This window comes from Oncorhynchus mykiss, chromosome 2, assembly GCF_057628025.1.
Source record: "Oncorhynchus mykiss isolate SJ-2025 chromosome 2, ASM5762802v1, whole genome shotgun sequence".
Taxonomy (NCBI): Eukaryota; Metazoa; Chordata; class Actinopteri; order Salmoniformes; family Salmonidae; genus Oncorhynchus; species Oncorhynchus mykiss.
The window spans coordinates 20897752-20924268 of NC_143023.1; the positions used below are offsets into that span (position 1 = coordinate 20897752).

The following is a 26517-nucleotide window of genomic DNA, read 5'->3' on the forward strand; positions in this document are numbered from 1 at the left end:
TATTGGTGTTCATTTAAAGATGCCTTTTATGAGACAGCAATTTTTTGTTGTTGTAATTGTTTGAAATGACCAGTAACTCATATCAGTTATTTTCTCTGTCTATCTTCCCTCTCTGTGTTGATTGGTGGATTCATATCATCTCTCTGTGTTGATTGGTGGGTTCAGGTACTCTGTGTTGGAGCGGCGCTGGACTCAGATGCTGACCAGCTCAGTGGAGGAAGGCTCCACCCCCAGCCCCCGGTACCACCACGCCTCTGCCCTTCTGGCCAGTCACGAGCCTCTCTCCGGCGGTCAAGGAGCTACTCACAACCTCATGCTGGTGGTGGGCGGTGTCACGCAGAAGGGTGTCGCCGTGGATACGTGGAGCCTCAACCTCAGCAGTCTGGTGTGGCGACAGCACAAGGTTTGTTTGGTTTTATCAATCCACCATCTTGCCTTAGTTGGGTATACATATATATATATATATATATATATATATATATATATATATATATATATATATGAACAAAAAAACACTAAACATAAAATATTGGTAGTTAACTGTCAGCCTACACCCCACGATTCAATTTACTATAGACTTCTATGTAACCAATTAGTCTGTGTCCTCTTCCCCCACAGAGCTCAGTGCTGCCACCGGTGGCAGGTCATACTCTAACGGTGCGTCGGGACTCCTCTATGCTGCTCATCGGAGGTTACTCTCCAGAGAACGGCTTCAACCATCACCTGCTGGAGTTCAACATCCACTCTGGCAACTGGACTGTCGCCCCCCACACCGGCACACCTCCTACAGGTCAGAAGAACCAATGTCCACCTGCACTCATTAACTCACTTAGAACCTGCCAAAATGGAAAGTCCCTACTCAGCTTTCGTGGAACCTCTCCCACTAAGTAGGCATAGAATATAAAGATTGAGGTGCATCCATTATGGTTGGAGCAAAGAGTTATTTCTGACACAATGAACTGTAAACTGCTGTCCCTTATGATGTTGAATAATTTACCAGTCTGTTGATTAACCCTTAACCCTCCCGTGTTGTCTCTTGACTGACTCCTGTGTGTCCTACCCTCTCTTCAGGTCTGTATGGCCACTCGGCTGTGTACCACGAGCAGACGGACGCCGTGTACGTGTTCGGAGGCTACCGCTTCCACGTGGAGACAGTAGAGCCCTCAGGAGAGCTCTACAGTCTCTATTATGCCAACCTCACCTGGTCCCTACTGGTCCCCTCACAGGGGAATAAGGTAGGTACAACCACGGCTTAACTAGCTAACCGGTATTTAAACAGCTTTTACATGTTCCCAGGCTGGCCTTAATTGATGACATTGTCATTATATCAATAACATTTTTCTTAAATTAACAACGTCTTTTTTTCTCCCTCTCTCTCCCCAGCCCCTGTCCCGTTTCTTCCACGCTGCAGCCCTGATAAAAGACACCATGGTGATTGTGGGAGGGAGAACAGGAGTGGAGGACTACAGCAACACGGTGTATCTGTACCAGATCAACTGTAACACCTGGATACAGCCAGGTAACTGTGTGACTGACACTACATGTGGCTAGCCAAAACACTGCATATAAAGTGGGGCAAAAAAGTATTTAGTCAGCCACCAATTGTGCAAGTTCTCCCACTTAAAAAGATGAGAGAGGCCTGTAATTTTCATCATAGGTACACTTCAACTATGACAGAGAAAATGAGAAAAAAAAATCCTGAAAATCACATTGTAGGATTTTTTATGAATTTATTTGCAAATTATGGTGGAAAATAAGTATTTGGTCAATAACAAAAGTTTATCTCAATACTTTGTTATATACCCTTTGTTGGCAATGACAGAGGTCAAACGTTTTCTGCAAGTCTTCACAAGGTTTTCACACACTGTTGCTGGTATTTTGGCCCATTCCTCCATGCAGATCTCCTCTAGAGCAGTGATGTTTTGGTGCTGTTGCTGGGCAACACGGACTTTCAACTCCCTCCAAAGATTTTCTATGGGGTTGAGATCTGGAGACTGGCTAGGCCACTCCAGGACCTTGAAATGCTTCTTACGAAGCCACTCCTTCGTTGCCCGGGTGGTGTGTTTGGGATCATTGTCATACTGAAAGACCCAGCCACATTTCATCTTCAATGCCCTTTCACTCAAAATCTCACAATACATGGCCCCATTAATTCTTTCCTTTACACGGATCAGTCGTCCTGGTCCCTTTGCAGAAAAACAGCCCCAAAGCATGATGTTTCCACCCCCATGCTTCACAGTAGGTATGGTGTTCTTTGGATGCAACTCAGCATTCTTTGTCCTCCAAACACGACGAGTTGAGTTTTTACCAAAAGGTTATATTTTGGTTTCATCTGACCATATGACATTCTCCCAATCTTCTTCTGGATCATCCAAATGCTCTCTAGCAAACTTCAGACGGGCCTGGACATGTACTGGACACATCTGGCACTGCAGGATTTGAGTCCCTGGCGGCGTAGTGTGTTACTTTTAGATTAACTATCTTCAAAGTAATGACTCGGGACGTCGGGTTTGATACGAAAGCTTCCTCTTTAGTAATAAGACTTGTTCACGTTACATTTAACAACTTTGTTTTGGTACAGATCAATGCAGGTAAGATGCTGTCGGAAAGTCAGCCACAATCACTGCACCTGCACATAATTGGCGCGTTCTCTCTCATTCCTCTCGCAAGGCATTCTGGGACTTGCAGTCAAAAAGCATAATTCAACACAACCCAATACAATTACATATGCAAATAAATCTAAAGAAATATCTTTAGATACAGCTCAAAGAATAAACTTAAACATTAACTCTGTAACACATTAAAGTTACAACAGTTACTGATGGTAGGCTTTGTTACTTTGTCCCAGCTCTCTGCAGGTCATTCACTAGGTCCCCCCGTGTGGTCCTGGTATTTTTGCTCACCGTTCTTGTGATCATTTTGACCCCACGGGGTGAGATCTTGCGTGGAGCCCCAAATCGAGGGAGATTATCAATGGTCTTGTATGTCTTCCATTTCCTAATAATTGCTCCCACAGTTGATTTCTTCAAACCAAGCTGCTTACCTATTGCAGATTCAGTCTTAACAGCCTGGTGCAGGTTTACAATTGTGTTTCTGGTGTCCTTTGACAGCTCTTTGGTCTTGGCCATAGTGGAGTTTGGAGTGTGACTGTTTGAAATTGTGGACAGGTGTCTTTTATACTGATAACAAGTTCAAACAGGTGCCATTAATACAGGTAACGAGTGGAGGACAGAGGAGCCTCTTAAAGAAGAAGTTACAGGTCTGTGAGAGCCAGAAATCTTGCTTGTTCGTAGGTGACCAAATACTTATTTTCCACCATAATTTGCAAATAAATTCATTTTTTTCCTCATTTTTTCTCTCATAGTTGAAGTGTACCTATGATGAAAATTACAGGCCTCTCTCATCTTTTTAAGTGGGAGAACTTGCACAATTGGTGGCTGACTAAATACTTTTTTGTCCCACTGTATGCTCAGTTTGATGAGGATGTGGAGATTATCCTAACGTTTCTCCCTTCCTCTCTCTCAGACTCGGCGGTGGGCGAGCCGGTTAACCGTTCAGTGTCTCTGGCCATGGCGGCCTGGGGTGGGCGGCTGTTCCTCTCTGGGGGGTTCAACGGGGTCACCCTGGGGCGTCTTCTCACCCTGACCCTTCCCTCTGACCCCTGTGCCTTGCTGCCCACGCCCGAGGCCTGCAACACCACCACAGGCAGTTGTGTCTGGTGCAGGGGCACCTGCGCCGCCTCTGATACTGCTGAGAGGTACAGCTATGGTTATCATGGGAATGATGATGTTTCCAAGTTGTTGACTGTGTCTTTTATTTTGGAGGTGTTTCTTGGGGTTGTCACTTTGTGTAATCATGTTTATTCTTTCCCTATCTCAGAATTAGTGACAAACTTTCCCATCTCTCCCTCTTTATGGTGTTTTGTCCCTCTCTCTCAGACTGGGCTGTTCCATTGGTCAGTCTCCCTGCTCCCCCACCCCTCGTCTACCAGACCAGTGTCGCAGACTGAAGACCTGCAGTGAGTGTCTGGCACGCCACCCCAGGACCTTCTCTAGCCCCTCACAGGTAATACACACATGCAAACGCACACAAACACTAGCTCAGACCGTACACACACATACACACTCACACTAACCCCCCCTCTCTGTCAGTCCCAGTCTGCTCTGCAGTGTAAGTGGTGCACCAACTGTCCAGAGGGAGCATGCATCAGCAGTACAGTCAGCTGTACCTCAGAACACGACTGCAGGATCAACCAGAGAGAGATCTTCCTGTCCAGCAACTGTACTGAGACCAGCTGTGAGGCCTCCGACTGCCCCAAGTGCACCGCCTCAGGGAAGTGCATGTGGACACGCCAGTTCAAACGCACCGGTGAGAGACACCTCCATTCACCTTCTATTGCTAGGGACAGGAGTCTATGGGTAGACCACTAGACTAAGTCGTGGCTGGAATAACTGAGAACCACTCTCTTACATCTGGTGTTGCGGTTCCTCCAGGCGAGACCAGGCGCATCCTGAGTGTGAACCCCACCTACGACTGGACGTGCTTCAGCTACGCCCTGCTCAACGTGTCCCCCATGCAGGTGGAGTCCTCCCCTCCTCTGCCCTGCCCGCCCCCCTGCCACCACCTCAGCACCTGCAACCTCTGCCTGGGCTCCCGGGGCTCAGACGGGGGCTGGCAGCACTGTGTGTGGAGCATGGCACTGCAGCAGGTAAGACGGAGACTGTGGGTGTCTATTTTCTTCCTGAATGTATTTCTGCATTGTAGCTTCAAAAACAAATGAATGAGATTATATTTCAGCCCTTCTTTCCCCCTCTCCTCCAGTGTGTGAGTCCGTCCTTCGTGCCTCTGCGCTGTGAGGCGGGTCAGTGTGGTCGTCTGCTGTCTGGTGGGGACTCTTGCTCCCCCCAGTGCGCTCAGCTTACCCAGTGCTCTCAGTGCATCGCCTGTCCCCAGTGTGGCTGGTGTGCTGCCCGGGGGGGCAACGGGGCTGGACGCTGCCAGCAGGGAGGCCTCAACGGTGAGGGGAACAGAATTGAATAGACCTTTAGAATATCCACTCCTGAGCCCTTTAAAATTATAAACTTGGATTAGCTAAAACAACGTGCCATTGGAACACAGGAGTGATGGTTGCTCATAATTGGCCTCTGTACACCTATGTAGATATGCCATTAAAAATCAGCTGTTTCCAGCTACAATAGTCATTTACAACATTAACAATGTCTACACTGTCTTTCTGATCAATTTGATGTTATTTTAATGGATAAAAATGTTGCTTTTCTTTCAAAAACAAGGACATTTCTAAGTGAACCCAAACTTTTGAGCAGGTGTGTGTGTAAACTCAACAAAAAAAGAAAGTCCCTTTTTCAGGACCTTGTCTTTCAAAGATAATTCATAAAATTGTAAAGGGTTTAAACACTGTTTCCCATGCTTGTTCAATGAACCATTAACAATTAATGAACATGCACCTGTGGAACAGTCGTTAAGACACTAACAGCGTACAGACAGTAGGCAATTAAGGTCACAGTTATGAAAACTTAGGACGCTAAAGAGGCCTTTCTACTGACTCTGAAAAACACCAAAAGAAAGATGCCCAGGGTCCCTGCTCATCTGCGTGAATGTGATTTAGGCATGCTGCAATGAGGCATGAGGACTGCAGATGTGGCCAGGGCAATAAATTGCTATGTCTGTGCTGTGAGACGCCTAAGACGGTGCTACAGGGAGACAGGATGGACAGCCGATTGTCCTCGCAGTGGCAGACCACGTGTAACAACACCTGCACAGGATCGGTACATCCGAACATCACACCCTCGGGACAGGTACAGGATGGCAACAACAACTGCCCAAGTTACACCAGGAAAGCACAATCCCTCCATCAGTGCTCAGACTGTCAGCAATAAGCTGAGAGAATCTGGGATGAGGGCTTGTATGCCTGTTGTAAGGCAGGTCCTCACCAGACATCACCGGCAACAATGTCGCCTATGGGCACAAACCCACCGTCACTGGACCAGACAGGACTGTAAAAAAGTGCTCTTCACTGACGAGTTGCGGGTTTGTCTCACCAGGGGTGATGGTCGGATTCACGTTTATTGTCAAAGGAATGAGCGTTACACCGAGGCCTGTACTCTGGAGCGGGATCGATTTGGAGGTGGAGGGTCCGTCATGGTATGGGGCGGTGTGTCACAGCATCATCGGACTGAGCTTGTTGTCATTGCAGGCAATATCAACGCTGTGCGTTACAGGGAAGACATCCTCCTCCCTCATGTGATACCCTTCCTTCAGTCTTGTCCTGATATGACCCTCCAGCATGACAATGCCACCAGCCATACTGTTCGTTTTGTCTTCTGCCATGGCCAGCGAAGAGCCTGGATCTCAATCCCGTTGAGCACGTCTGGGACCTGTTGGATCGGAGAGTGAGGGCTAGGGCCGTTCCCCCCCCAGAAATGTCCAGGAACTTGCAGGTGCCTTGGTGGAAGAGTGGGGTAACACCTCACAGCAAGAACTGGCAAATCTGGTGCAGTCCATGAGGAGGTGATGCACTGTAGTACTTAATGCAGTTGGTGGCCACACCAGATACTGACTGATACTTTTCATTTTGACCCCCCCCCCTTTGTTCAGGGACACATTATTCAATTTCTGTTAGTCATGTGGAACTTGTTCAGTTTATGTCTCAGTTGTTGAATCGTGTTATGTTCATACAAATATTTACACTTGTTAAGTTGGTTATAAATAAACGCAATTGACAGTGAGAGGACGTTTCTTTTTTTTACTGAGTTTATATAAAATGAATGAATGAAATATAAGAGCGTTATAGAATATAACTTCATTGTCCAACATTTAGGGTTATATTCTCTATTCCCAATAACTATTTCAAGTTACCTCTTCTCCTCACTTTCCCCTGTGTGTGTGTGCGTGCATGTGTCAGGTGTGAGTGAGGGAGTGTGTCCCCAGGGAAACAGCAGCTGGTCCTTCCTCCACTGCCCAGAGGAGGATGAGTGTGCCAACGGCCACCACCACTGTAACGTCACCCAGGACTGCCATGACCTGACCCAGGGATACCACTGCACCTGCAAGCAGGGCTACGTTCTCAGCCGGTAGGAAGCCACACGTCACAATCATCATTAACGGCAGAAGAAGTAGCACTTGGATACCTCAGCAGCAATACACACACAACCTCATCATCATTACATCATCACAATCGTCAGTACTACCACTCCACCTGTCCTGCAAACACGGCTACATATTCAGTTGGTATACATACATAGTATCCTGAGAAGGTTCTACAGCTGTACCATTGAGAGCATATTGACTGGCTACATCACTGCTTGGTATGGCATCTAGGACATCTATATCAGGAGGTGTGAAAAGAAGGCCTGGAAAATCGTCAAAGACCCCAACCACCTAAGTCATAGACTATTTTCCCTGCTGCCTTATGGCAAGAGCTACCAGTGTATCAAGTCTGACACCAACAGGCTCTTGAACAGCTTCTATACCCAAACAATAAGACTGATAATTAGCTAACAGAATAGCTACACAGACTGAGTTTGTCTTGTATCTTCATTGACCTTTTATTTCAATATTTGCACTGTCTCAATACACAGTCACAGGGCCCTACACACTCACACACTGTCACTCCAACACACACACACACACTCCATCATCTGCTCACTCACACATAATATGCACATACATTTATACTGACTCTACACACCTGCCCACCCACTCACATACAAGCTGCTGCTACTCTGTTTATTCTTAAATCCTGTTGCCTAGTCCCCTTATCCCTATACATATCTACCTCCATCACTCCAGTATTCCTGCACATGTAAATATGGTATTGGAACTTACTTTTTAAATATTTCCTGTATATAGTATCCTTCTTGCTTACTTTATTGCGTATTTCCTATTCTTATTTCTTGTTTTTTTTATCGTAATACATTGATTATTGCATTGTTGGGTTTTGAGTTTGCAAGAAAGGCATTTCACTGTACTTGTGTATGTGACATTGAAACTTGAAAACAAACAGGGCTACATATTCAGTAGGTATACATCCATAGTATCTGTTTAAGTTTCTCCTCTTTCTCTCTACTCCCTCTCTGCAGTGTGTCAGGCCAGTGTGAGCCGGTCTGTGCTCAGGGCTGTGTCAACGGGACCTGTGTGTCCCCGGGAGTGTGTCAGTGTCACTTTGGCTTTGTGGGGGACAACTGCTCGTCTCAGTGTCGTTGTAACAAACACAGCAACTGTAAAGGAGTGTCTGAGCCTGACAAGTGTCTGGAGTGTAAAAACAACACTATGGTGAGTGGGGCAGACACACACACACACACACATACACAGTATTTCAACTGTAAGATTATGCATGTCACAACCCAATGTGTTTCTTGAGTGACAAAACACTTGTGACACACTGGTGCTGATCCCAGGTCAGATTCCAAGTTCATTCAGTGTATCATATACTGATGATTATGTGGTTTGTGGCTCTCTCTCTCCTGTTCCAGGGTGATCACTGTGAGAAGTGTAAGCCCCTGTATGTGGGGTTGGCGGTGGGCGGGGGGACGTGTCGCCCCTGTCGGGAGTTCTGCAGGGGGAACAGCGCAGTGTGTCTGTCCCGGGACGAACACAAGAGGGCGCTAGACCACCCCCAAGACCACCCTCTGGACCCAGACAGCGTAAGTGACTCACAGTCTGTTTAAGTTCATTTATGTTCTCCCCATCTTGCTTTGAGTTTAGTAATGGGTTACTTTTGATCTGATCAACAGCATCTTTTGTGGTCATATCATGATTTATGTGCAAGCTAGAAACTCACTGTGTAGGAACAGGTATACCATCTTGGATGTCATTTAGCTACATTTCTCTTGTTGAACTCCCTCTCCTTTATCAGATTGTTCAGTGGGTGTCGGAAGGTCCTACAGAGGACTCAGCGGTTTGTGTGAGCTGCCAGAACAACAGTGTGGGGGACAAGTGTGAGAGCTGCCTCAGCGGCTACTTCCTACTGCAGGGGAACTGTGACAAGTGAGTAGTAATTCCTTTAAAATGAACTAGCCACATCTAATTCACTTGTAATCAGTGGTGGAAAAAGTACTAAAATCTCATACTTGAATAAAAGTAAAGATACCTTAATATAAAAGTGAAAGTCACCTAGTAAAATACGACTTGAGAAGAAGTATTTGGATTTAAATATACTTAAGTATCAACAGGAAAAGTATGAATAAGTTCAAATTCATTATATTAAGCAAACGAGGCGGTTTGCTTTTTTTCTTTTATTTACGGAAAGCAATGGTCACACTCCAACACTCAGACATAATTTCAAAGCAAAACATTTGTGTTTAGTGAGGTCTGGCAGATCAGAGGCAGTAGGGATGACCATGGATGTTCTCTTGATAAGTGAGTGTTCATGATGGAGTGATTCTGTAAAAATCACTTCGGAGGGCTGTATCCTACAGAAAACTGAAATGCTATTTGTTTCTCCCACCTGTAGGTGTCAGTGTAACGGCCATGCAGACACGTGTAATGAACATGACGGCACAGGCTGCCCATGTCAGAACAACACAGAGACCTCTTCCTGCCTCAGCAGCCCGCAGAGCGACAGGAAGGACTGCTACAGAACACAGGTATGGATAGGATGGTGCAGGCACTAGACACAGTTTACAAGCAGGTATACTGATACAGCAGGGGGAGTTCTGAATAAGGATACCTTGATTTTCCTGGTTGTAAAGATCACATCCATATACAGACAATAAGCACAGTATTTACATGCACTTGTATTTCTTGTTTCTTCTCCCTCTCTGGAATCCTCCACGCAGTGCGCCAAGTGCAAAGACTCCTTCAATGGCACACCGGTAAACGGGCGTCAGTGCTACCGCCAGTTCAACGTGGACAATGAGTGCTGCTTCGACCCCACCTCTCAGACAAACTGCTTCCACGACCCCACCATCCGCAATTTGCCCAAGGGACGCACTGTCTTCTTCGCTGCTCAGCCAAAGTTCACCAACGTGGACATCCGGGTCACCATCGACGTGACCTTCGGGGAGGTGGAGGTGTACGTGTCCAACTCCCATGACACCTTCATCGTAGAAGTGGACCTCCACACAGGCATCCACGCCATCAAGATCGAGGACGAGTCGGTGGCCCGAGGTGGGGCGAGCGGAGGGGATAAGGAGACACCTCCGTCACCTATGAAGGTGTATGCCAACTCCTCATCCAGCCTGGGTGGGGCCATGCTCCCCAACACCCCCCTGCAGCTCCACGCCAAGCCCCAGGGGGCGGACAGGGAGGTACGGGAGGCCAAGACGGAGGGGCTCATCTCCTATATCACGGTGTGGAAGCCCCAGACGGTGCTGATTGTTCGAGGTGTCCGTGACCGCGTGGTCATCACCTTCCCCCATGAGGTCCACTCCCTGAAGTCCAGCCGCTTCTACATCGCCCTGCGCGGGGTAGGCGCCGAGGAGAGACGGGGCGAGTCCCAGGGCCTGCTCTTCCTCCGCCAGGACCAGGCTCACATCGACCTGTTCGTCTTCTTCTCTGTTTTCTTCTCCTGCTTCTTCCTCTTCCTCTCCGTCTGCGTCCTCCTCTGGAAGATCAAGCAGTTCATGGACTTCCGCCGAGAGCAGAGGCGTCATATCCAGGAAATGACCAAGATGGCATCCAGGCCCTTCGCCAAGCTCACTGTCTATTTGGAGCCAGAGGAGCCCCAGCTCATCTACCTGCCCTCCACAGGGGGCGGAGGGGTGGGGGGCAGTGCCGTGTCCCTGGCCCATGCACGCACAGGCAAGCTGGGGGGCATTGTAGTTGGCCAGAGGGGGCGTGCTGGAGCCATCTCCTACAAACATGAGCCAGGCTCCGGCCCCACCGTCCACCACCACCTTACCCTGGGTGGAGGGGGCAACAGCGGGCAACACCTGCCCCTGCATTACCTCAACACCCACCAGTATGTCCCCACCAACACCACGGCCTCGCACCCCCACCACCACCCATCCTCCCACAGTGGCTACCAGCACTTCTGCCGCTCTGACCCCTTCCTGTCCCAGCTCATGGGCTTCTCCTACTCCACCTTCAAGGTGGGGCCCATCACCCTGGAGCCCACGGACGACGGCATGGCCGGGGTGGCCACCGTCCTCATCCAGCTGCCGGGGGGCATCCTGGCCCCTAATCGTGCCTGCCTGGGGTCCGCCCTGGTCACACTACGGCAAAACCTCCAGGAGTACTGTGGTCACGGCAATGGAGGGGGAAACCCCGGGGTGGGAGGGGGGCGCAAAGGCCTGCTAGGGCATCAGCACCTCACCACTATGGCTATGTAGAGAAGAGAGGGGGAGAAAGTAGATGAGAGAGAGGGGTATGTGGTGGGGTGGTAGTAACATGTTAAGAGCTTAGAAGAGAAATGGGGGGTTACATGAAAAAGGCCATAGAGGAGAAAGTTGTGTAAGAGCCTGTTAAAACCTCTAGTGACTCCCCATCCCGCATGAGGGAGCGTAATCATTGACTGACACTAATTAGCATAACGCAACGGACATAAATATTCCTATTCATGAAAATCACAAGTGAAATATATTGAGACACACCCTGTCATGTTAATCACCCTGTCATCTCAGATTTTCAAAATATGCTTTACAGCCAAAGCTAGACAAGCATTTGTGTAAGTTTATCGATAGCCTAGCATAGCATTTTGTCCAGCTAGCAGCAGGTAACTTGGTCACAGAAATCAGAAAAGCAATCAAATTAAATCGTTTACCTTTGATGAGCTTCGGATGTTTTCACTCACGAGACTCCCAGTTAGATAGCCAATATTATTTTTGTGGGCGAAATAGCTCCGTTTGTTCTTAACGTTTGGCTGAGAAATCACCCGGAAATTGCAGTCACGAAAACGCCGAAAAATATTCCAAATTAGCTCCATAATATCGACAGAAACATGGCAAATGTTGTTTCTAATCAATCCTCAAGGTGTTTTTCAAATATATATTTGATAATATATCCATCGGGACAATTGGTTTTTCAGTAGGACCGATTGGAATAATGGCTACCTCTGTATTTTACGCGAGAATCACTCTGGGAGCCATCAGGTGACCAGTTGCGCAATGTAGCCGCTTACGGGTATTCTTCAACATAAATGCGTAAAACTACGTCACAATGCTGTAGACACCTTGGGGAATACGGAGGAAAAGTAATCTGGTTGATAGCCCATTCACTGCTCAATTGGAACGCAGCGCTTTCAAAACATGAGGCACTTCCGGATTGGATTTTTCTCAGGCTTTCGTCTGCAATATCAGTTCTGTTATATTCACAGACAATATTTTTACAGTTTTGGAAACTTTAGAGTGTTTTCTATCCTAAGCTGTCAATTATATGCATATTCTAGCATCTTGTCCTGACAAAATATCCCGTTTACTACGGGAACGTTATTTTTCCAAAAATGAAAATACTGCCCCCTAGTCACAAAAGGTTATTAAAGTTGATAGGATCGGTACCTATATTTACACTGTTTCAATATTGATTATTTTATTCCGTTATGTATTGCTTTATTTCAAACGCTATACGTGAATAGAATGCACTACAACTGCACGTTATATCAGCTCAACCATTCAGTTGCATCCTGTCTGCGTCCGCTATTGAGGTGTGAGTCGACAACCAGAAGCATAGAGAGACTTTTTCTGCACTGTCGTTTTTTTGGAATGACCAATAAAAGTAGGGACGATAACTACTGGAGTTGGAACCAACATGTGCTTCATACCCCAGAAAGTAGCAATCAAACATTACCATTAAAAACAAGAGATGGCAGGCTTAGTCCGCCAGGATGTGCAACATCGAATTGACAGGATAGGAATAAAGAAAGTGATGCTTGTTTGCCAGATGTTTTTTTTATATCATGGCAGTAATGATGAGTGAAATTAATTATAAGTTCATATATGGCAGGCTTTTAAGCTACGTGTCTGTTTATTAACTCAAAACCCGAAGTATATATTTGTACATGTTCATTCACAGGACCTGTTACATGGTTCTTTATCGGTTGCTGTTGTATTTGTTTCTCTACTCGTCTGTCTCCAGTTCTTCTGCATTTGTGAACTCGCAGGCCTACACTTAACAATCCTGTTGTGTATCATTTCCTATTGTGAGGCTTATGGAGAACATATTTAGCAAAGCAAAACTTTTGACACATTTGATGTCTGTTTTAAATAGATTTTGTTACAAATGAAGGATTTAACTAGGTTATCAGACTTCTGTCCCTGTAGCCATTTTACGAGTGGATAACATAACACACTGTTTTGTTTAGTTTCTAAGGCTTTTATTTCAGTTCTTTGATATGAACTGTATGTTAACTTTTATGGTTTTGTTTTTAGCTCTTTTCATTGGATGATTTTTATCAGCCAATTGAGGGCTATGATTAGAACTGAATTCACTTTTTGGATTTGTCTTGTGACAAATGGAACAAGAAAAAAATTACAGTATGTGGAACAAAAAATGGTATGGAAATGTCAGATTATAATGGAGACAAAGGAAAGGGACAAGATATGTGCAAAGCTCCATCTTCCTGGCGAAAGATAACATTAATGAAAAGGGTGTTTTATTTTCAAGGGTGTGTGTGTTACATTTTTTTGTTAATGTTTTTTGCACTCTTAAGACGTAATTTTCTTTGGTTTCTCATGTGAATCACTACAAGATGAATCCCCCCCCCCCCCCCCAATTATCTTGCAACAATCTGAATGGTGCTACTACACAAAACAACCATTTGACTACAAAATGATTGGTAATTCAGAGATTTCTCATTTACATGTATTTACCCAAATTTTTTACAAAAATAACAGCTTTCTTGTTTAGTAGCATTGCTCCTAATTAAGGTAAATTGTAACACTATCTTAAGCTACCTTCGAGTCTGGGCACAAGCATTATTAGACTGGTTACATTTTTCTTGTCTTGTACTTGTTTCACTGAGCACCTGAGTTACATTTTTCATTTGCTCGTTTTTTTTTTTAAAAGAAGGGAACAAGTGATGTACAGAAGATGGTTGTTGCCTGCCAGGCTCTTTGTCCTGGTGATGAGTCGGCTACAATATTAAAAGTCCAGGAAAGATGGCACACTTCTGTGGTTTTCTTGTGCATGTTTTCTTTTAAGTGGAATAAGTGAGACATCGGTTGAGATGACATGAATTGCATAACATTAGTCCATTTCAACACAAATCATTGAAATAGCGTCAAATTCCTTGGTTGAAGACCATTTTATCCTGGTACGTCTTCAGTGGGGGACGACTATAAGCATTCGAAAATTCGCTCTGGCTATCTCCCATTTCAGAGCGCAGAATAACTGATTAATTTACGAACGCTCAACACCGGTTGAATAGGGCTGGTGTCAGCAAACGGCAAAAAAGCTTAATTCAATTGTTGCCAGCAGCACAGTTATAGTCACCAACGCTCTGGATAACATGAAAAACGCATAACCAGCACTGCTAGAGCAAGTAAAATGGCCAGAGTGCGGTGTTATCTATTTATCCAGTTAATTTTTATCCAGTTAATTTGGGGTCAGAAGGCTCGGATCAACCCTACTCCTCGGCCAGAGCCTCCAGCACGCGCTCCGACAGCGAAATGCTCTGAATTTACTAAAGGGCAATATGACAGTTAAATAATATACAAATATTCTGAATTTAGATACGCCCTCCAGAGTGCAACACGAACGCACCCTATAATGGACACTGCTGGCCTGCAGTGCAAACCGATAGGTTATTTAATTTCAGAATTGGTTACAATTAGGTTAAGGGTCAGATTTAGAATATATTGGCTCATTGTTTTCAGGTCAGTAGGTACCCACACTTTTCTTCGAGTGTCTCTTTTAAAATCCTCATCAATCAGCAGACAATCTTTCTACATGATTACCTGATTGGTCAATCTACACCCACGCCGAGGAAGTGCAAACAGTTCTTCCGGTCACTGTGTTTGGTTTGAATCGAAGAAGGTAAGTGAAGTTGTTTTGCCCGTGAATGTTTTGTGTAGATAACAAATGTTTACTCACGTCGTTGATATCTTTATAACAAAGTCGAACGTTAGGTGGGTGACCGTTGTCAATTGTAGCTAAATAAGCTAAGTAGGAAGCTGCGTAATTTGGTTTATCCAAGTTTCACCAAAACCACGCCACGTGATGTGTTTTTGTAGCTAACTCGCCGTTTTCAACAAAAAATTCCATCTTCTAGCTAGATTCTAGACAGCTTTAACCGTAACTTCAATTAAACGCCGTTTGAAATAGCTGCCTGTCTCTCTTTAATAACTGAGCAACGGCACACGTCAGCAAATATACGCCTGTTTCAAATAAACGCCAGGTCTAAATGAGTTGTTTACACTAGGTAAACAATTCAAGTTAAACACTTTAATGTTTTGATTTGTTGAGTTTAAATTATTCAGTGATGACTTACTGGCGTTTTTATCGTCAGTAAAAACGCTCGTAATAACTACAGAACATTTTAATCGGCATTATATGGCAAAATAAACCTTAGTGTGTAAGTGATAAGACGTTAGTTCAGAAAATTCTGGAAGTGAACGCTGGAATTAAACAATTAACTATGCAAAGCTGTGTGTATTAAGAAAATACACTGAACATGCAACCATTTCGAAGATTTGACTGAGTTATAAGGAAATCGGTCAATTGAAATAAATTAATTGGGCTCTAATCGACTTTTGCTTGACTGGGAATACAGATCTTTGTCTGGTCAGATACATACAAAAAAGGTGTATCAGAGCCAGTGCGACACACCACCTTCGTATAGTTGATCAGGCTGTTGATTGTGGCCTGTGGAATGTTGTCCCACTCGTCTTCAATGGCTGTGTGACGTTGCTGGATATTGGCTGGAACTGGAACACACTGTCATATACAACGATCCAGATCATCCCAAAACAGGCTCATTGGGTGACATGTCTGGTGAGTATTCAGGATATGGAAGAACTGGGACATTTTCAGCTTCTAGGAATTGTGTACAGATCCTTATGTCATGGGGCCGTGCAGAAACATGAGGTGAATGTGGTGTATGAATGGCACTACAACGTGCCCCAGGATCTTGTCATGGTATCTCTCTGCATTCAAATTGCCAAAGATAAAATGAAGTTGTGATTGTCTGTAGCTTATGTCTGCCCATGCCATAACCCCACCGCCACCATGGGGCACGTTGACATCGGCAAACCGCTCACCCACACACCGTACAGGCTGTCTGCCTGCCATCTGCCCGGTACAGTTGAAACCAATATCACACTCCCTCAACTTGAGACACCTGTGGCATTGTTGTATGACAAAACTGCACCTTTTAGTGGCCTTTTATTGTCCCCAGCACAAGGTGCACCTGTGTAATGATCATGTGTATGGTCCCATGTGTCTGTTGGTTGAGCAGGTTGCTTTCAACACCAGGGTTGTGGGCTCAATTCCCACAGGGGACCAGTACGGAGGGAAAAAACGGAAATGTATGCACTCATGACTAAGTTGCTCTGGATAAGAGTGTCTGCTAAATGTAATCAAACATTTGTGCAATTTCTTTTTGGGAAATGAGTATTTTGTACACATGGAAAATGTGATCTTTTATTTTAGCTCATGAAACATAGGACCAACACTTTTTTGCCTTTATATTTTTGTTCAATGTAGATGCCTTGCTCAAATAGAATCCTGTCTCTAATGGCCTATTATGTAGTGATTTAATAAAATAAATGCCTGTGCCATTGTGTGTAATCATCATTGCCTAGCGGCCTAAGTCTGCAGTGTTTCTGTGTGTGTATAGGCTGTTTTGGTCCTGGATACTCTTTTCATGGCACTTCGATACAGTGATTTTCATAGCAGGTAAGGAGATATTTTTCCTAACCTTAACCACAGTCTCCTAACCTGCTACGAAAAAGTCACACAAATGTCGGAGTGCCATGAAAAGAGTTTCCCTTGCGTTTCCTGACCTAGTCTAGCTCATCTTTGTTCATGAGCATCAGCCTGAAACTGCTTCTCTTTTCACTCAGAATGTCAGTAAGGAGGATATTAGAGGCACTTTAGTCAACAAGATGAAGATCAAACAACGTTCAAAAACTATGCCACTGCACAAAAAAACCATGGGGACTAAACGCCATGGAAACCTGGGTATAACACAAACAGAACATGACCCACAGTCAGGTGATGACTCCACCGGCAGAGATGAACCAGATTGTACCCAAGCACTCTCAAAGAGCACCAGTTCAAATCCTCATTCAGATTCTAGTACACTCCACAAGGATCCTGTGGTAGTGCTAACCAGGTTGGCTGAGGTAAGTAGGATTAGTGTTTTCTAATGTGCCTAGTATTATGGCAAGATTGTTAATGCATACTTGTAGTTTCTGTATCTTTCTAATCCATAAGGTGGTGGTTAAGACACTTCTGAGAGACATTAAAGTGTGTTTGGTGAAGGAGGTGACGGATGTCAGGAAGGATGAAGACAACCATGGAGGCAGGACATACTGTTTAACATACTCCAGTCTACTCCCAACAGTGCAGTTTAAATGGGTGATGGTTACTGGAACATTCATATTAATATTGGCAAGGACTATTGAATGAGAAATTACATTTGCCATTTTTTTTCTCCCCTCTTATCATACCCATCTCTTCTCCCTCTATCCCTCACTCTCAGGTTCTCCTCAGTTCTTTCCTTGTCCACACTGCACCATCTCCTTTACTGACTGTTACTTCCTGGAGAACCACATCAAGACCAAACACCAGAAGCAGTACCTGGCCATGTTGAGAAGCCAAGTCTCAAAGAGTAAAAGAGTGTACGGCCCCACACACAGCTGTGCCCACTGTAGCTGCATGTTCCATACACCACGACAGCTAGACATCCACACCCGCCAGGCCCACCCCTCTGCCCGTCCCCAGAAACCTGCCCCTCCCCGGAGAACTGGCCGTCCCCACAGGGTACAGGAGAAATTCCACACCTGCCCACAGTGCTCCCGCAGATTCAAGTACCTGGGCAGCCTGCTGAAGCACTGCAAGAGTTTGCACAAAATGGCTGTTGTTCTCACCAATGGACACATCAGTTGCGCAGACTGTGAGAAGAGCTTTGAGAATTGCTGGGGCCTGGGGCCTCACCGGTGTCACGAACCAGAGGGCAATAAACCGAAGGACGCTAAACAGATGGTCATTAAGGAAGTCGGCTTCCAATGCTTAGATTGTGGCAAGATCCTCACTACTCCTACGAGCCTGAACAATCACATGCGCATCCACACTGGAGAAAAGCCTTTTGTCTGCAAAGAGTGTGGCAAGCGCTTCTCAGGTACAGGCGCTTACCATTATCACTTGTTAATACACAATGGGGTCATTCCATTCAAATGTCAGGACTGTGGGAAGGCTTTCAAGCAGAAGTACCTCCTCAGGAAGCACATGACTGTTCACTCTGGTGAGAGGAAGTACTCCTGCTCCCAATGCGACAGGCAGTTTGCATACAGGGAGAGTCTGAAGCTTCACCTGCGCACACACTCCGGGGCGAGACCTTTCAAATGTACTGTCTGTGGTAAAGACTTTGCTGACAAAGGTTATCTGAAGATGCATCTGAAGATCCACAACAACCAGAAAAACTACCATTGTGGGGTTTGTGGGCAGAAATTCATAAGGATTGGGGTGCTGAACGTACACCTGCGCTCACACACCGGTGAGAGGCCTTACCATTGCACAGTGTGTGACAAGCAGTTTGCCCGACTCGACCACCTGAAGAACCACCAGCGCACTCACACAGGTGAGAAACCATACACCTGTACCGAGTGCGGTAAAAGCTTCACTCAGTCTGGAGATCTAACCAAACACAAGCGCCTCCACACTGGGGAGAGGCCATTTGAATGTTCTGAATGCCACAAACGCTTTATCTGCTCTGCTTCTCTGACCCTGCACATGAGGACCCACACTCACCGTGACGTAAAGCCATACTCCTGCCAAGAGTGTGGGAAGAGCTTTTATGAACAGAGTCATGTGAACGGCCACATGAAAATCCACAAGGGGAAACGTTATTCCTGCCCCCACTGCTTTCTCAGCTTTGCTCGCAAGTCCAACCTCTCCAAACACCTGCTTAGACGTCATAAACCTAAATGATAATGATGTATATTAACATAACACCTTTTATGAAACTGTTACTCTTATGAATTAAATGGAGGGGAGTCTGATCTCTTTTGTCAGTGATCGATGTGTGACATCAAATTCTAACTAAATTTTGCCCCATGTTTATGATAACGCTGCAATGTTCTAACAATCCTCCAGTTGGGTCACAGTGAGCTCCATGTATTGGGACAGTGACACGTTTTGTTTCTCCTGCAGCACTTTGGATTTGAAATTATACAACGACTGAGGTTAAAGTTCAGACTCCGCTTTAATTTGAGGGTATTTTCATCCATATCGGGTGAACCGCTTAGAAAGAACAGGATTTTTTTGTACATATTCCCCCCCATTTTTAAGGGAATGGTTTGGTCCCATATTCCCAGCATGCAATACTTACATTAAGCTTGACTGGATGTGTTTGCTGTTTGTTTTGGTTGTGTGTCAGAGTATTTTGTGCTCAATAGAAATTCATGGTAAATAATGTATTGTCACTTTTATTATAAATTAGAATAGTGTATGTTTTCTTCTATTTTAGTGGCTACCATGATTACGAATAAAACTGAATGAATTGTGATTAATGAGTGAAAGTTAGAAGCATAAATATCATACCCCCTCAAAATGCTAACCTCCCCTGTTATTGTAATGGTAAGATGTTAGCATGTCTTGGGCATGATACTTGTGCATCTGTACTCTAGCTTTCTCACTTATTATTCACGACTATCCGTAATCATTGTAGCATCCAACAAGTTTGTAGAGTAACAACCTTGTTGTAATCAATATGTGCTAGGACAATGGGACCAAATACTACACTTTTGACTACTTTTACCACACGGAATTTGTACCAATTCTTTCAGTCCCCCCCCCCCCCTTTTCAAAAAGTGTAATTTCTAAACTGTTCATATGGATAAAAATACAAATTAAAGCTGACTGTCTACACTTTAACCTAATAATCATTGTATCATTTCAAAGTCTGGAGGTACAGAGCCAAAAGAACAAAACATAATTCACTGCCCCAATACTTTTGGAGCTCTTTTGTTAATATTATTGCTCTTTTGTTTTATGGATGTTTAACCAGTTCAATGTAAGCTACATAATCCTTAAAAGTAGTTATCACGAGGGCCATAAATGATAACTAGTAATGTTGCATACTCAAAGGTTTTAAATCTCACTTCCGGTAAAAAAATAGGTATAGATTGTTGAGGTCACTATTGAGGATACTAGCTCAAGTACACACAGTACAAATGATACAATTTTATTTGACAAAATTGTATGAATAGGGCTGTGAAGTGTTTATTCTTTCTAAATATTACTTAAATTATAAAATGACACTGAGATATCATCTTCCATGTGCTTTGTCAGTAGCTGTGATATAGGGTTCAGCCAGACGTTGGACAGTTGGAAGACTGATTGAAATGGTAGAAGGGACATCCCAGCTTCAAGTGGTGTTAGATTTCACATCCTACATTACGCAGGGTCGGAACCGGTACCAGAACCACCCAGGTCCCCCAAACAAGGGACATTATGTCTAAGAGGTTATAAACACACACAAAAAATGTTTTATTTGCTCTGTATAAAAATTAAGAATGTATGTACAGAAGATGGTTTCATGAATGATTGACCTGGTGATCAGTAGGCGATAATAAATTCTGAAAGATTATTGTCGGTTTTGTTGTTGCTTTGTACTGTATTTTTGGAAGAAGAGGAAAGAATTTTGTTACGTCACAACCTTGCTCTAAAATGGATAAGTGTGCAGTGTGCCCGCAGATTCCTGTACCTGAATTTTTGGGGACTGGGGCCGGTGTCATGAACCAGAGGGCAATAAACCTAAGGACACTAAGCCTGTGATATGTCTGGAAGTCGGCTTCCATTGCTCCGAGTGGCAAGATCCTCACAACTATGAGCCTGAACACTCACATGCGCATGTCCCACACCGGAGAGAAACCTTACGAATGCAAGGAGTGTGGCAAAATATTCATGAAGGGCAGCAGTTTAGGAAAACACCTGCTCACCCAGTGCTCTCTGCATTGCCTGGCCCTGGTGTGCTGCCAGCGGCGAGGCCTTCGACGGTAAAGGGAACAGAATTGAATAGACCTTTAGAATATAGATTAAGATCGAATGATAGATCCTCGTCCACTGTGTGTGTGTCAGTTTTAGAACACCTATTCAAGGCTTTTTCTTTATTTTTACTTTTTCTACATTGTAGAGTAATAGTGAAGACAACTGAAATAACACAAGGAATCGTGTAGTAACCAAAAAAGTGTTAAACACATTTTATATTTGAGATTCTTCAAATTGCTTTGATAACAGCTTTGCACACTCTTGCCATTCTCTCAACCAGATTTATGAGATGGTCACCTGGAATGCATTTCAATTAACTGGTGTGCCTTAAAAGTTAATTTGTGGAATTTCTTTCCTTAATGCATTTGAGCCAATCAGTTATGTTGTGACAAGGTATGGGGGGTATACAGAGGAAAGCCCTATTTGGTAAAAGACCAAATCCATATTATGGCAAGAACAGCTCATCATTACTTTAAGACATGAAGGTCAGTCAATAAGGAACATTTCAAGAACTTTGAAAGTTTCAAGTGCAGTCGCAAAAACCATCAAGCGCTATGATGAAACTGGCTCTCATGAGGACCGCCACAGGAAAGGAAGACCCAGAGTTACCTCTGCTGCAGAGGATAAGTTCATTGGAGTTACCAGCCTCAGAACTTGCAGCCCAAATAAATGCTACACAGAGTTCAAGTAGCAGACACATCTCAACATCAACTGTTCAGAGGCGACTGTGTGAATCAGGACTTCATGGTTGAATTGCTGTAACTAAACCACTACTAAAGGACACCAATAATAAGAAGAGACTTGCTTGAGATAAGAAACACGAGCAATGGACGTTAGACCGGTGGAAATTTGTCCTTTGGTCTGCAGTCCAAATTGGAGATTTTTGGTTCCAACCGCTGTGTCTTTGTGAGACGTGGTGTGGGTGAACGGATGATCTCCGCATCTGTATTTCCCACATTAAAGCATGGAGGTGTTATGGTGTGGGGGTGCTTTGCTGGTGACTGTCTTGATTTATTTAGAATTCAAGGCACATTTAACCAGCATGGCTATTTGGGCTTGGTGGGACTATCATTTGTTTTTCAACAGGACAATGACCCAACACAACTCCAGGCTGTATAAGGGCAATTTTACTAAGAAGGATCCCCCGAATCCCCCGACCTCAACCAAATAGAGATGGTTTGGGTTGAGTTGGATCACAGATTGCTTTGGTTTCTACATGATTCCATATGTGTTATTTCATAGTTTTGATGTCTAAACTATTATTCTACAATGTAGAAAATAGTAAAAATGAAAGAAAAACCCTTAAATGAGTATGTGTTCTAAAACGTTTTGCCGGTAGTGTATATATATTGATAAAATATAAGAGCTTTATAGAATATAACTTCATTGTCCATCATTTAGGGTTATATTCTCTACTCCCAATAACTATTTCAAGTTACCTCTTCTCCTCACTTTCCCCTGTGTGTGTGTGCGTGCGTGCATGTGTCAGGTGTGAGTGAGTGAGTGTGTCCCCAGAGAAACAGCAGCTGGTCCTTCCTCCACTGCCCAGAGGAGGATGAGTGTGCCAACGGCCACCACCACTGTAACGTCACCCAGGACTGCCATGACCTGACCCAGGGATACCACTGCACCTGCAAGCAGGGCTACGTTCTCAGCCGGTAGGAAGCCACACATCACAATCATCATTAACGGCAGAAGTAGCAGCACTTGGATACCTCAGCAGCAATACACACACAACCTCATCATCATTACATCATCACAATCGTCAGTACTACCACTCCACCTGTCCTGCAAACACGGCTATATATTCAGTTGGTATACATACATAGTATCCTGAAAAGGTTCTACAGCTGTATCATTGAGAGCATATTGACTGGCTACATCATTGCTTGGTATGGCAATAACACCGACCTCGATCTTATGGCGCTACAGAGGGTTTTGGGACAGCCCAGTACATCACTGGGGCCAACCTCCCTGCCATCCAGGACATCTATATTAGTAGGTGTGGAAGGAAGGCATCAAGTCTGACACCAACAGGCTCTTCAACAGCTTCTATCCCCAAACAATAAGACTGATAATTAGCTAACAAAATAACTACACAGACTGAGTTTGTCTTGTATATTTATTGACCTTTCATTTCAATATTTGCACTCTCTCTATGCACACTCACAGGGCCCTACACACTCACACACTGTCACTCCAACACACACACACAAACACTCACTCCATCATCTGCTCACTCACACATTATATGCACATACATTTATACTGACTCTACACACCCACTCACATGCAAGCTGCTGCTACTCTGTTTGGAAAGTGACTCACTGTCTGTTTTAGTTCATTTATATGTTCTTTCCATCTTGCTTTGAGTTTATTATTAATCACATGCTCCGAATACAACAGGTGTGATTAATAATAAACTCAAAGCAAGATGGAAAGAACAAAAAATGAACTAAAACAGACAGTGAGTTAATTATGCTGTCTGGGTCCAAAGGGTGGTCTTGTGGTGGTCTAGCGCCCTCTTGTGTTCGTCCCGGGACAGACACACTGCGCTGTTCCCCCTGCAGAACTCCCGAAAGGTTCGGCATATCCCCTTGCCAACCCCAAATACAGGGGCTTACACTTCTCACTGTGTTCACCTTATAGTGAAATGCTTACTTACGAGCTCCAAACCAACAATGCAGTTTAAAAAAATACGGATAAGAATAAGAAATAAAGCAACAAGTAATTAAAGAGATTTATGTGCAAGCTAGACACGCACTGTGTAGGAATCGGTATACCATCTTGGATGTCATTTAACTGCATTTCTCTTGCACTTGTATTTCTTGTTTCTTCTCCCTCTCTGGAATCCTCCACGCAGTGCGCCAAGTGCAAAGACTCCTTCAATGGCACACCAGTAAATGAGCACCAGTGCTACCGGCAGTTCAACGTGGACAATGAGTGTTTTGCGTCAACCCCCTGACAGCGTGGTCATCACCTTCGCCCATGAGGTCCACTCCCTGAAGTCCAGCCGCTTCTACATTGCCCTGCGTGGTGTAGGCACCGAGGAGAGACGGGGCGAGTCCCAGGGCCTGCTCTTCCTCCGCCTGGACCAGGCTCACATCGACCTGTTCATTGTCTTCTCTGTTTTCTTCTCCTGCTTCTTCCTCTCCGTCTGTGTCCTCCTTCGGAAGATCAAGCAGTTCATGGACTTCCGCCGAGAGCAGAGGCATCATATCCAGGAAATGACCAAGATGGCATCCAGGCCCTTCGCCAAGCTCACTGTCTATTTGGAGCCAGAGGAGCCCCAGCTCATCTACCTGCCCTCCACAGAGGGGCATTGTCGTTGGCAAGGCAGGCTGGGGGGCATTGTAGTTGGTTAGAGGGGGTGTGCTGGAGCCGTCTCCTACAAACACGAGTCAGGCGCAGGCCTCACCATCCACCACCACCACCTTACCCTGGGTGGAGGGGGCAACAGTGGGCAACACCTGCCCCTGCATTACCTCAACACCCACCAGTATGTCCCCACCAACACCACGGCCTCGCACCCCCACCACCACCCATCCTCCCACAGTGGCTACCAGCACTTCTGCTGCTCCGACCCCTTCCTGTCCCAGCTCATGGGCTTCTCCTACTCCACCTTCAAGGTGGGGCCCATCACCCTGGAGCCCACGGACGACGGCATGACCGAGGTGGCCACCGTCCTCATCCAGCTGCCGGGGGGCATCCTGGCCCCTAACCGCGCCTGCCTGGGGTCCGCCCTGGTCACACTACGGCAAAACCTCCAGGAGTACTGTGGTCACGGCATTTGAGGGGGCCACCCCGGGGCGGGAGGGGGCGCAAAGTCCTGCTAGGGCATCAGCACCTCACCACCATGGCTATGTAGAGAGGGGGGGGGGGGGGGTGAACATGTGCTTCATACCCCAGAAAGTAGCAATCAAACATTACCATTAAAAACAAGAGATGGAAGGCTTAGTCCGCCAGGATGTGCAACATCGAATTGACAGGATAGGAATAAAGAAAGTGATGCTTGTTTGCCAGATGTTTTTTTTATATCATGGCAGTAATGATGAGTGAAATTAATTATAAGTTCATATGTGGCAGGCTTTTAAGCTACGTGTCTGTTTATTAACTCAAAACCCGAAGTATATATTTGTACATGTTCATTCACAGGACCTGTTACATGGTTCTTTATCGGTTGCTGTTGTATTTGTTTCTCTACTCGTCTGTCTCCAGTTCTTCTGCATTTGTGAACTCGCAGGCCTACACTTAACAATCCTGTTGTGTATCATTTCCTATTGTGAGGCTTATGGAGAACATATTTAGCAAAGCAAAACTTTTGACACATTTGATGTCTGTTTTAAATAGATTTTGTTACAAATGGAGGATTTAACTAGGTTATCAGACTTCTGTCCCTGTAGCCATTTTATGAGTGGATAACATAACACACTTGTTTAGTTTTTTTTTATTTCAGTTATTTGATATGAACTGTATGTTAACTTATATGCCTTTTTTTTATTTTGGCTCTCGATTGGATGATTTTATCAGCCAGTGAGAGCTTTGATTAGAACTTAATTATTTTTTGTGATTTGTCTTGTGACAAATGGAACAAGAAAGCAATTACATTATGTGGAACAAAAAATTGTATGGAAATGATGTCAGATTATAATGGAGACAAAGGAAAGCGACAAGATATGTGCAAAGCTCCATCTTCCTGGTGAAAGATAACATTAATGAAAAAGGTGTTTTATTTTCAAGGAGGGTGTGTTACATTTTTGTTACATGTTTTTTGCACTCTTAAGAAGGACATTTTCTTCGGTTTCTCATGACTCACTCACTACAAGATGAATCCCCCCATTATTTTGGAACAATCTGAATGGTGCTACTGGATACACTACACAAAACAACCATTAGACTACAAAATGATTGGTAATTCAGATAGATTTCTCATTTACATGTATTTAATCAAATATATAACAAAAATAACAGCTTTCTTGTTTAGTAGCATTGCTCCTAATTAAGGAAAATTGAAGCACTATCTTCAGCTACCTTCGAGTAGCATTATAGCACAAGCATTATTAGACTGGTTACATTGTTCTTGTATTTGTTTGTTAGTTTACGTGGTTTTTTTTACCCTTTTTTATTTTTTACATTTTTTATTTACTCGTTTTTTTAAAATTAGGGAACAGTGATGTACAGAAGATGGTTGCCTGGCAGACTCTTTGTCCTGGTAATGAGTGTTAGGTGACAATATTAAAAGTCCAGGAAAGATGACACACCTCTGGTTTTCTTGTGCATGTTTCTTGTGCATAGAATAAGAGAGACATCGGTTGAGGTGGACTAATTTTATGCAATTCATGTCATTTCGACACGTCATTTAAATAGCGTCAAATTATTTGTTTGATTTTATTTTAAAATTGTATTTTT

The 26517-nt window shown here is 44.5% G+C and overlaps 3 protein-coding genes across 14 annotated transcripts in view; all 3 read left to right on the forward strand.

Annotated features, from left to right (window-relative positions):
• Positions 1-14062, forward strand: part of LOC110537646 (multiple epidermal growth factor-like domains protein 8) — a 35865-nt gene extending 21803 nt beyond the window's left edge. For all 7 annotated transcript variants that reach the window (XM_090192280.1, XM_090192293.1, XM_090192304.1 and 4 more), the window contains exons 29-43: positions 166-403; positions 619-790; positions 1072-1235; positions 1384-1519; positions 3526-3757; positions 3939-4065; positions 4152-4368; positions 4494-4708; positions 4822-5017; positions 6923-7091; positions 8100-8292; positions 8493-8663; positions 8876-9006; positions 9473-9605; positions 9798-14062. In XM_090192280.1, the coding sequence (XP_090048406.1) occupies positions 166-403; positions 619-790; positions 1072-1235; positions 1384-1519; positions 3526-3757; positions 3939-4065; positions 4152-4368; positions 4494-4708; positions 4822-5017; positions 6923-7091; positions 8100-8292; positions 8493-8663; positions 8876-9006; positions 9473-9605; positions 9798-11291 (3988 nt within the window). In that variant the 3' untranslated portion in view covers positions 11292-14062. The remainder of the gene's footprint in view (positions 1-165; positions 404-618; positions 791-1071; positions 1236-1383; positions 1520-3525; positions 3758-3938; positions 4066-4151; positions 4369-4493; positions 4709-4821; positions 5018-6922; positions 7092-8099; positions 8293-8492; positions 8664-8875; positions 9007-9472; positions 9606-9797) is intronic.
• Positions 14063-14495: 433 nt separating this feature from the next.
• Positions 14496-20712, forward strand: LOC110537766 (uncharacterized). Of its 6 annotated transcripts, none has more exons than XM_021624142.3 (4): positions 14496-14931; positions 16959-17240; positions 17332-17419; positions 17600-20712. In XM_021624142.3, exons 2-4 carry the CDS (start codon positions 17001-17003, stop codon positions 19045-19047), a joined length of 1776 nt encoding a protein of 591 aa, XP_021479817.3. In that variant the 5' UTR covers positions 14496-14931; positions 16959-17000; the 3' UTR covers positions 19048-20712. The 6 variants fall into 6 exon arrangements, with proteins under 6 accessions (XP_021479817.3, XP_090048631.1, XP_036798025.1 ...); XM_090192505.1 differs by having other exon boundaries at positions 14893-14931; positions 17332-17475; XM_036942130.2 differs by having other exon boundaries at positions 14909-14931; positions 17307-17475.
• Positions 20713-22597: 1885 nt separating this feature from the next.
• LOC110537864 (multiple epidermal growth factor-like domains protein 8) lies at positions 22598-26368 on the forward strand. Its single transcript, XM_021624296.3, has 2 exons — positions 22598-22766; positions 23972-26368. The coding sequence occupies exon 2, from the start codon at positions 24012-24014 to the stop codon at positions 24471-24473; it is 462 nt and encodes a 153-aa protein (XP_021479971.1). The 5' UTR covers positions 22598-22766; positions 23972-24011; the 3' UTR covers positions 24474-26368.
• Positions 26369-26517: the final 149 nt, after the last annotated feature.

Excerpts from the sequence above, each read along its gene's own strand:
- LOC110537766 (XM_090192519.1), top strand. The coding sequence starts at position 16,091 with ATGTCTGCCCATGCCATAACCCCACCGCCACCATGGGGCACGTTGACA. Across the intron at positions 16,193-16,958 it reads GTCTGCCTGCCATCTGCCCG|AATGTCAGTAAGGAGGATAT; the intron begins GTACAGTTGAAA and ends CTTTTCACTCAG. Across the intron at positions 17,420-17,599 it reads GGATGAAGACAACCATGGAG|GTTCTCCTCAGTTCTTTCCT; the intron begins GCAGGACATACT and ends CCTCACTCTCAG.
- LOC110537864 (XM_021624296.3), top strand. The coding sequence starts at position 24,012 with ATGAGCACCAGTGCTACCGGCAGTTCAACGTGGACAATGAGTGTTTTG.